Raw genomic sequence first — 11,371 nt, 5'->3', positions numbered from 1 at the left:
GAACTAGCCCCGCCCCACTGGGATAACAGCAAAGTCGTGGCAGGCGAGAAGTGGGGTTGGCGAAGCGGGGAATACAACCAAATGCAGTAACACCAATGCTCGGTGAAGAGGGTGGTCACCAGAACGGGGAGCTAAACTACTAGTAGGGATCTACGAAGGCCCGTCGGGGACAAGGTGCTTTAACTAAAGCTAATCAAACGAGCTTAAGTTAAAGCATCCCCACTGTCATTCTGAAGTGCAGAAACACTGATACATGAGACACACAGGCAGGCTGGAGCGTGCTAATTAGCCTAATCAAGTCTGCTCTGACACGCTATAATTACAGTGTGTTGGAGCAGCCTCCCAGCACATCTACAGGCACCTACTGTTACCAGTGTACAACTCTCATTCAGTACTTTTTAGTCATGAACAGTTTGCATATTCAGACCTCCTCCTTTATATCATAAAAAAATCCTCTAATAAAGAGTGGTCTTTTAGTTATTCAGTCTTCAACAGTCTTAAGGTGTGAAGTAACATAAATTTACTCATAGTTTGTACATGTATAATGTAGAAAAGATTGTAACAATTTTTAGTCTTCTTAAACTAGATTTGTAAAATGTTACTTAGCATGTGCTAACAACATATGGCTATAAAGTACAATTAAAGGCCACTTCATTAAATGGTTTTCCTAAATAATAACTTCAGCCTAATATTACTCTTTGTAGCCAAGCCAAGTAAAGCTATTTTAGCAGCTCATCAACAAAATCAGCTGGGTTTTTACTTTGTAACTGGAGTTCAATCAAAGCTGAAATACAAAGCCAAATTCAAAAGTAAACTATATAAATCCAGTAAGACCAAAAGCTAGAAGAAAACAGAGAACTGAGTTGAAGCTCTCTATAGCACTGTTCCATCCAGGAGACACCCTCTGGTATTATTTTATTTTTTTCAATTAGGTAGAACTTGTATCTAGCTACCATTCAGAGCGAGTGAAATCAGCGTGCTTACCAACCGCATGAAGTAACATAACTGCTTGAAACTAGCCAGAATTCATCTGCATTTCATCATTATCTGTCTTTAATGGCAAGACTGCCATCCAAGATATGAGCACATTGTTTTCTTGCATTTTCATTTTCTTATACAGGCAGTCCTCAGACTTACGACACAATTGGTTCCTGAAAACCATGTCTTGAGTCGAAATGTTGTAACGCAGAGCCAATTTTCTCATAAGAAACAGTGTTATAAATGGGGGATTGGTTGCTGAACCAAGGCTTGATACCCTATTTTCACCAAAAATACCCCAGAATTTTCCACTCAATCAATTATAGATGAGTAATATAGCTACATTAATGTATTTATATTGTAAATAGCAATCATATTGATTTGGAATGACTTCTTTTGAGGTGACTTTGCTGGACTTTTTGAAGGGCTCTCAGTTGGACTTTTAGACTCTTATCTGGAGTCTTCTTGGTAGTCTTGGCTGCAGGTTTTTCTGGAGTCTTGTCTGCTTTCTTAAAGAAAGCATCCAAAGAAGTTTGGACAGATGTTCTCCAAAGAGATGAGTGACGCAGCAAACTTGTTCGCTGGCGTGGCGTTGCATCGGATCAAGCGTTGTAAAGTCAGAACTGACGTCAAAGTTGAAATAGGGTGTCAATTTATAAATGTTGTAAGTGCGAAACATTGGAACTCAAAATGTTGTAAGTCGAAGACTGCCTGTACAACTACTTAATTCCTTCACAACAATGAATTTCTGCTGGTTATAAAATATCTACACTTAATGTGGATGCCTCTCCTTTTGGCTAAACATTTCTGGGCTCATCATGGAAATGCAAATTTGTTGTAATGTTTAAGCAGAATTAGTTTAGCTGTTTCAAAAAGTTTATAAGTGCTGAAATAAAAATAAATACAGGAAACCCTCACTATTCGCAGGTTTGGCATTCATGGTTTCAAATATTTGCGAATGCTGAACCCACTTCTTAAATACACTTAAAGGAGCTCCTCGGGAGCTTTGTGCTTGCCGCTGCTGGGCTGCCGCTGCCCAGCCTCCCACTGTCACCAGCACAGCTGTGCCCCCCATGCCAGCCGTGGGGAGGCACTGAGTTCATAAACACAGATGGCATTCATTAATGCAGTGCCTGATTCACGTATTTCACCATTTGCAGGGGATACGAGAACGTATCCCCTGCAAATGGTGAGGGTTGCCTGTATCCTTACTCCAGATACCACCCCCCAAAGGATCCATGTGCTAATTAGCCCCCCATTCAAGACTGAAACCAAGTGTCCTGGGACCCTTCACAAAATTATTCAGATGAGGAGCAGTGTTGCCTGGTATGTATCCACCCCACAGGGGGCTGGGCCACACTAATCACATGTACCAGGCTGAGAGGGGGCATCAGAACCTCTCAGTTACACAGAAGTTTGGTGATATGTGCCAGACATTTAAGGCTTCTGAAGAAACAAGAATCATTGGAAATGTGAAAGAAATAAACTGCTCAGTTGTGGGAGTGAAGAGGAAGTTGAAATATATTTGATGTACTGGTTTACCATGATTTGGAAAAGAGTCAGCACTGAGGGGGGACTGAGTACAATGGGCACTATGTTTTAGTCAGATGGACTGCATTCATTTTTCAAGCATTTTTGGCACAAAGAGGGGGCTGTCAGGGCTGGTTCTGGCCCCCTGGTGCCAGTCTGGTATTGCAGTACCTCCAGGCCTGGTGCCAGTTCCCTGTGGAGGGAATACCTACCTGTTTTTTTTTTAAGGGCTGTATCAGGAGGCTTAGTACTCCTACTACTTTAAGAGCAGGCAGGCGGCAGATGTGGCTGGAAACAATCGTGGGCTACATCAATCATAGAAAATCAGGGTTGGAAGGGACCTCAGAAGGTCGTCTTGTCCACCCCCCTGCTCAAAGCTGTGCCATCCCCAACTAGATCATTCCAGGCAGGGCTCTGACAAGCTGGGCCTTACAAATGTCCAAGGATGGAGGTTTCATCACCTCCCTAGGTAACCTATTCCAGTGCTTTACCACTCTCCTAGTCAGAAAGCTTTTTCCCCAATATCTAACCTAAACCTCCCTTGCTGCAACGTGAGACCATTGCTGCTTGTTATGTCATCTGTCACCTCTGAGAACAGTCTAGCTCCATCCTCTCTGGAACCACCCTCGAAGAAGTGAAAGGCTGCTACCCATTCCTCCCTCAGTTTTATCTTCTCCCGACTAAATAAACCCAGTTCCCTCAGTGTCTTCTAGGAACTCATGTGCCCCAGCCCCCAAACCATTTTAACTGCTCTCCACTGGACTCTCTCCAACTTGTCTACATTATTTCTATAGCAGGGGGCCTGAAACTAGACACAATACTCCAGACATGGCCTCACCAGTGCAGAATAGAGCAGAAAAATTACTTCAGCCGATCTGCTGGCAACGCTCCTACTAATGCAGCCCAGTATGCTGTTCATTTTCTTGGCAATGAAGGGCACACTGTTGACTCATATGCAGCTTACTGTCCACTGTAACCCCTAAGTCCTTTTCTGCAGAGATGCTAACGTACTTGTAGAAACCCTTCTTACAGCCCTTGCTAGCTGCAACTCCAGTTGGGATTCAGCCTTCCTGAGTTAGTTTCTGCATACCCGAGCAATACTCTTATACTCTTCCAAGTTGTCTGCCCAAGCTTCCACTTCTTGTAAGCTTCCTTTTTGTGTTTAAGCTCACCAAACAGTTCTGTGCTAAGCAAAGCTGGTTGCTTGCCACATTTGCTATTCTTCCTGCACATCAGGACGGTTTGTTCCTGTGTCCTCAGTAAGCTTTCTTTAAAATACAACCAGCTCTCACAACTTATTTCCCCCTCAGATGGGCATCCCAGGGGACCCTATCGATCAGTTCCCCGAGGGAGTCAAAGTCTGCTTTTCTGAAGTCCAGAGTCCATACTCTGTTGCTCTCCTCTACGACCTAGAAGGGAGCTGGGCTTAGAAAAGATATAAGCCTGGATCCTGAGCTGGGCAGGCAGTAGAGTCCTGAAGGCTGGTTTGTGAACACTGCCTAAGCAGGATGGCTGCAGCTCCTGCATGCCAGTTTGGAGAGTATAGTCTGTGACAGTCTGGAGGTTCTGGGGAAGGGACTAAGGGGTGGAAGAGGTCCCTATGGACTCAGAGGTCCAGGAGCCCAGAAAGGGGCTGAGTGTGGGACCAGAGGGTCCAGGAGCCCAGAGGGGCTGCAAGTGGGACCAGAGAGTCTGGGAACCCAGAGTGGGGCAAAGTGTGGGGCCAGGAGTCTGAGAACCCATGAGGAGTGGAGGTAGGAGCCAGGGGCCTGAAGCCTGAGAAAGGCAGAGTGTGCGATTCCAGGTAGAAAGCCTGTGCTTGAGAGTAGCTGAGAAAGAAGAAATGCCCAGGAGGAGCAGGCCACTCTGGAAGTTGAATCAATGTAAGTGAGTAATAACACTTCCGAGGCATGGCATAGGGACGGATGGAGATGCACAAGGCCATTAAGGTAATGACCACAGACATTTGTGGTTCTGAAAAGCAGACCAGGTTTGGGAAGCCTTGCAACAGCCTCCTCATCTAAAAGCTACATACATCAAGGTGTGGTAGGAGAATGAACGGGTGGTTGCCCAAAGACATCAGAGTGCATAGGATGGAGGGGACTCCAAGGTAAATACAGCCAACCCCAAACAACAAAAACAAAGATTCCCATCAGTGTATTTGCCCAATATGGGCCAGGTGTTTTATGGGAATGCTCTCAGCATGGGTTGTGTTGCATTCAATGACTTTATAGTCGGTTTCAATGACTGAGTACTTGCTGCTTCTAGAAGCAGTTTAATAATAGACAATATGTTTAATGGGGGGTGGATGCTGGTACACAGATATAAGATGAGGGGCTCCTTCCCCTTGTGCTGATAGAATAAAAACCTTATGCTACATTCGAGTAAATATGGTACTATGCAACTTAAGTGCTCAACCTACAGCAGGGGCAGGCAAAATACAGCCCGTAGGCCAGATCCAGCCTACTAGGCCATTCTATCTGGCCCATAGGGCCCATAAAAAATTTAGAAAATTAATATGCATCTGCTCTTGGCTGCCTGTCAAAGACAACAGGAGTCAGGGGCAGTAGGATCACGGGAAGCCAGTGGCAGGACCCAGCAGCTCAGCAGCAATGCCTGCCCGGCTCTACCCCGCCCCCACCCCGGGCCCCCCCAGCCAGAAATCTCTGCCTAGCAAGGCTTCTGGCCTGGGACCCTGGGGCTGTTCCTGCTTCCCTGTGCTGGAGAGAGAAATTCAGATAAGAGTTGGGGGGGAGGGAGGCAGGGGAGGACCGTGGATGATTACCCCAGGCCTTGGAGCTGGCAGGGCTGGCTCCTGCTGAGTCCTGAAGTCATGGCTATGCAGCTAGGAGCAATGTGGTGCTGGAGTGCTGTGGTGGGCAGGAAAGCAGGGAAAGTGGTGGTAGGTGGGCGACTGGCAGTGAGTGGGTGTGCAGCAACAGCTGGGTGGGAATAAGAGGCCTGCACCAGGGTGTCAGGGCCAGTGGGGACCAGAGCAGGGCAGCAGAATTACAGGGCCCTGGCCAGCAGGGATCTATGGAGCTGGGCCAGGCTGTGCCAGCAGGGAAAGGAGGGAGCCAGCCCAGCTCGACAGAGCTTCTGCTGCCCAGCCTTGGTCCCCGCTGGACTGTAAGAGGACGGGACCCGCGCTGGTACCGAGACCAGAAGCGGGTGTATGGGTATGTGTCTGTGCATACTTGTATCTGTGCAATGAGGGAGGGACAGAGCGTGTGTGTGTGCATGTGTGCACACACATGAGCCCCACATACACACCCCACCATGTACTGCCATACATGCAGACCCCACATCACCTCACACACCCTAGCCACCCTTTCCCCCACACAGCCCCCACAAACCCCATACCCACCCACACTCCACACATACCCCCACATGCTCCCTCATCCCACACCCCCACAGTTATCCACCCCAATTCCCCCACACACCCTCCCTCACACTCAACATACCCACAGCCCCCCCACAAACCTATAGTCACCTCCCCATGCCCCCCAATATAAAGGAGTAAGACTTCATTTTAAGCTATTGTACAATCACCTCTATGTACACTATGCAAACACATGTAAATCAGGACAAAATATTTTTTGAAATCAAATTAATGAATATTACAGATGTTCGAATTTTAAAGTATAATTTTGCATTTTTCTGGTTCTGGGATGGCAAAACCCCTTGCTAAAATAAGTACTTTTTAGGGGCAAGGGGAGGGACTTCTGGTAGCAAAGGCTAGGGATTAGGGGTGGGACTTCCAGTCACAAGATGGCAACCAGAGGGTGGGGTACCTGTCAAGAGGCGGGGTGCTACCCCCACAGCCCTCAATGGCTTGCCAAAACTCGGTAAGTGGCCTTCCAGCCAAAATAATTGCCTGCCCCTGACCTACAGCCTGTGGGATGTTAATTCTGCCACTGCTCCCCTGCCAAATTTCCAGACCTGTGGGGAGCCCCGTGGGCCAGACAACACAGCCCTGCATGGCAGACAGGGCTTGAGGATCAGCCCAGAACCACTGGATGTGTTGGCACCACTGCTACATATTTCATATACAAATGAGACTAATGAAAATGTGCTTATTTTGCCCACCTAGGTCCACAGTCAAGCTAGCTTCAAAACTAACTTGTCCCCTAACCTGTATTAATGACAAGGTCCTAATAATTGAAAAGAAAATGAATAGAAAAAAATTTCTACAATAACTGCATTTAAACACATAGTTCACAATAGGTCCTAATTAAAAGCTTACAACCTCTTCAAATTAACGTACCACCCACAAATAGGAACATACTAAATACTGACCATTAGAATGTACTCACGGTATGTACAACACAGAGTTTAAACTGAACCACGAGGAATTTGAGTTAAATGGATTGCTGTTTTAAAATTAAATAGATAGGCAGGTATATTAATGCCTTAAAATCTCTTCAACTTACCAAAATCACACAGCTTCAAAATATCATTGTGGCTTATTAAGAGATTTTCTGGTTTGATATCTGGAATATCAGAGACAAAAAAAGGGGGGGAAAATCTGTAATACAGTTGCTACCGTCCAGTTTTAACAGTCAACTTGTTAAACACCATTATTTAATTGTAATAGAACTACAGCTATTCATACAGCACTAACAAAATAGATCACAGCAGAAAGCACTTGAAACTAGTACTAGGCTTCAAATAAGCTGTTCTTTTCTAATCATGCAGAAGTCACAGGTTCTGTATTGTGTTTCCTTTTTAAGAATTCTCCAAGGTAAGATGGGAAGAATAAACCTGTCTTTGCAGTTCTGAATGGGCACAAAAATCAACACGTGCACACTGAAATATCATTCTACTATCCAATTTATTACAAATATTTACCTTGTTTATATACAGTATTTGCCATCTCAGAATTACCTTCTGAGGCTCCTAGTATTGTTCTAGAAATAAGTTTTCCTCTAATTTCTTAGACATATACTTCAGTCATAAAAAAAATGTAATCCCTGTATGTACAACCTTAATTCGCTAGCTACATTTTACAATGAAATTAAGAAAAAAAATACTTTTCCTGTCTATATTTTGATTCATTTTAATTATAACTCAATTAGCATTCTAGGTGAATTTTGTTACTGAAACCATCCATTAAAATGCTTACAAAATCATGCAGTCAAATGTTTTATAAAATAAAAACATAAAACTAGAAAGAGCCACACATTACAGTGGATCAAGAGAAAAAAAACTGTATTAAAGGTACCTTTTAATCTCTTTCTATTGGTAATGTCACCCTTGTAATTTTGTTTCATCATGGCAAAATACACAATCTTTACTTTAATGACCCTCAGAACTACACTATTTACTGGGCAAACCTGGCTTTAAAATTGTCTTATTTTTATATCCTTTAGATACTTTTTGAAAGAAACTTTGGTAATTTTGAATATAGGGTAATTTATCTGCATGGGCACTTATGAGATTCCTATTATCGTAGTATTTGATCTCATTCAAGTATCTGCAGATCTCATTGGAAAAAAATTTCTAGGCTCATTTAAGTATGATTTGTTCTCAAGTAAAATAAAGAAAGAAAGAAAATAAAACACACTGCGTTAACACACAATTTATAAGCTGTAGCACCATTCCCTTTTGTATGAAAATTACTGGTATGGGCTCATTTCTATGTGAAAAACTATACACTTACCTCTGTGAACAATATCATTCTTATGACACCAATGAATTGCTTTGATTAACTGGTAGATATAACTTTTTACTTTCTCAGGTGGAACTCCATTTGGCATTTCTTCTAGCAATTCAAGCATATTCTAAATGTGAAAAATATAGATATTAATTGTGAATAGGTAACTTGATCCCTAATTTGATTGTAACATACTGAAGTAACAATTATGCCTGTGAATCTGGCTGTGCAAATGAGCATGTTCACATCCAAGTAACATAATCTTCCCCTAGTGAAGGTCTTCTCTCTCTACAGGTGAACCAAAAATCTTTCTTTATAAAGGAAAAATACTTAAAAACTTAAAATACTTAAAAATACTTTAAAAAACTTAAAAATACTTAAAAACTTAAAAATAATGATCAGGGTGTTAAGGCAAGCATCTAAAAAAAAATCAGCTAGGTCCTGTTTTACTTAGAAATAATTGCTTAGAATTGAGTTCCTTCAAACAATTTGACAACAGAAAGTTCCAAAAACCAGAGCAGTTTATGAATCATTCTGCAATATTTTATGCAGTTTTTCCGGAACTGTGTACCAATCATACATAATATGACTTTGTCTAAATACCAAAAAAAATGCTTTAACTACATCTATATAGTACAATTCTAGTGACGGAGATGCAGCTATATTGATCTAAAGGTGCCTCATAGTGGCATACATATTTGTGTAAGGAAGTGAAAATAAACTATGCCAGTCTAAGACACTTTGCACTGAAACAACTGTCACTCCTCCAGAGGTTGTATTGATTTGCCCATTTGAGTAGAAAAAAAATCAGATCCCTAATCAAAATAATTACACTGGCACAAAACCTCTGCGGTTACAAATCTTAGATTTCAATTATGTTAGCAAATGCCGGCTACCTCTCAATCAGTCTTGTGAACTAAAATGTACAGTGGAGATTAGCCTGTACTAAATCCCAGGTGAATGGGTGGGGGGAGGGGGGAGTATCTGCTGCCAATTAGAATGCAGAAAGTCTTATTAGGGTGGCAAGAAGGATCTGAGAACATCAGCCTTGAAAACTTGAAGTACTATTATGTAGTATGTGTGTCTAGCAGTACATATAGTACAATGTTCAGTAGTAAAACTACTAGACTTTATTAAATCACCACTTACAGTGCCTGCAAAGAAATGACAGAATTCTGAAGCTTGTGTGGAAAAATTGAAAAAAAATTTTTGGGTATGCTGTTTTACAAAGAACAACCTGTAATTGACTTGCAGATTTATGCAGATTTTTACATGGACAAAGATACTGCAGCAAATCAGCTCCTTTTCAAAATTATAATGTCAGAAACACCTCAATGTACACCTGAATTTATCAATTTATAAATACATTCAATAATGTATGAATGTGCGATATACTTTTTGTTATATTTGTATCTAAGATAAGAAGTAGTCACAGATCTCTCTAGTAAGACACTGTAGTGGATTTAGTTAGAATACTGGCCACCAAAAGATACCGGAAATCTCAGTAAATAAGACTTGTCTTCTTAGTGTCATAACTGTGAACCAGAATATCAGTATCAGCAGGGTGAAACATAAACCTATATATTTAAGCAAGAGGGAAATGGATAAAGGGGATTACTTAAAATCAGACTTAGTCTAATCTGGATTTGAGTACTGCAGAGATAAGACTCTTCAAAAGACAAGAAGTGCTCATCAACCAGAAGAGACCCTAAATAGAAACCAGCCTACTGTATAACATTTTCTTTAATTCTTCTCCCTCCTCCTCCCTTAAAATATAAGAATTGTATATTTATTTGTAATAGCCCTGAAAAAGTATCTATAAAATACAGGAGAATCCATTTTATACATTGTGAAAATGAGAAGCATTTATAAATTGCGAGGTGTAATTGAAAATAAAGATGGTAATAGAAGTGGCATTATGCAAAAGCTCTTCCTGATATCTACATACACCATTTTATCCTAGTGTTTTTATTAGAGTAAAACTGGATCATGAAAATGTATTTTCTTCTTCAACTACAAAATATAATAAAAAGCATGCAACCTACTACATTCTTTCAACAAATATTATTAATGTAACTAACAAGATTCGCAATTAGTTAACTAATTAGATATTTATCTCTTTTTTGTATTGGTCTTCAGTACTGTTGACACTTAATACCATTTGATTAGCAATATCAACTTTAATAAAAAACTATATATTAGAGGTGCACCAATATATCGGTCACATATTGGATTAGCATCGATAACAGGAAAATTAACATTATCAGCAAGCAGGTTTTTTTGGCCAATAATGTCACCGATATATGCCATGTGCATGTGCGCTGCCAGAAACACAGCCAGGCAGCATGGAGAGCAGTGCCCAACTGATGGCGAAGGGGCAAGAGGGAGGGAAAGGGTGTGGTGGGGGGCGGATCGAGGCCCCCATGGTGAGGGAGGGAGTGGAACAAGGGCAGGGGCAAATGCTGCCCAGCCAGGATGGTGAATGTGACCCCAGGGCCAGGAGCAGGATGAGTACTGCAGAGCGGCTCATCCAGGGGGTGCAGAGAGGTAAGGATGGGAGGCAGCTCCCTGCTGCTATGCGCATCCCTGGGAGAGGCATGAGAGGGCATGTGCCCAGCCCCCTGGATTTGTGTGTCGGGTGAGGGCAGGCTGCCCGTTGCAGGCCTGGGGACAGGAGCTGTGCCAGCCTCTCCCTGGCAGGGGGCTGGGCTGGGGCTGAACTTAAGGCAGGCTCAGCTGCGCAGGGTGGGCAGCGGAGATGGGGAGGAGGGACGGTGCTGAGGGGGAACTTGAGGGGCTACGGCCATCCCAAAATTCTCTGTAGCCACTCCTCCCAGTACTGCTGCCATCCACCCCGCACAGCTGAGCCTGCCCTGAGCCCAGCCCCAGCCCAGCCCCACTGCTGGAAGAGGCTGGTGCAGCTCCTGGCCCTGAGCCCACAGCTGGCAGCCCACCCTCATCCTGCGCACAAATCCAGGGTGTGTGTGGGGGGCATATGCCCCCATACCTCCCCCAGGGGTGAGTGTAGCAGTGGGGAGCTGCCCTCCCTCCCCACCCCCTGGTTAAGCCGCTCACGGCTCTGTCCTGCTCCTGGCCCCAGGGCCCCATTCACCACCCTGGCTGGGCAGTGCCTGTCCTTCCCTCTCCCTTACTGTGGGGGCCTTGATCTTCACCCCCCCATGCCCTTTCCCTCCCCCCCCCCCCCCC

The 11,371-nt window shown here is 43.6% G+C and overlaps 1 protein-coding gene across 4 annotated transcripts in view; it reads right to left on the bottom strand.

The window, feature by feature from the left end:
* The window catches only part of CDKL5 (cyclin dependent kinase like 5), a 174,801-nt gene that overhangs the window by 76,503 nt on the left and 86,927 nt on the right, over positions 1-11,371 (bottom strand). For all 4 annotated transcript variants that reach the window (XM_019524247.1, XM_019524250.1, XM_019524248.1 and 1 more), the window contains exons 5-6: positions 8,171-8,291; positions 6,942-7,001 (exon numbers count right to left, since the gene is read on the bottom strand). In XM_019524247.1, the coding sequence (XP_019379792.1) occupies positions 6,942-7,001; positions 8,171-8,291 (181 nt within the window). The remainder of the gene's footprint in view (positions 1-6,941; positions 7,002-8,170; positions 8,292-11,371) is intronic.

The sequence above is a fragment of the Gavialis gangeticus genome, unplaced genomic scaffold (genome assembly GCF_001723915.1).
Source record: "Gavialis gangeticus isolate Ggan-Ray unplaced genomic scaffold, GavGan_comp1, whole genome shotgun sequence".
Taxonomy (NCBI): domain Eukaryota; kingdom Metazoa; phylum Chordata; order Crocodylia; family Gavialidae; genus Gavialis; species Gavialis gangeticus.
This window is presented reverse-complemented; position numbering and strand designations above follow the sequence as displayed.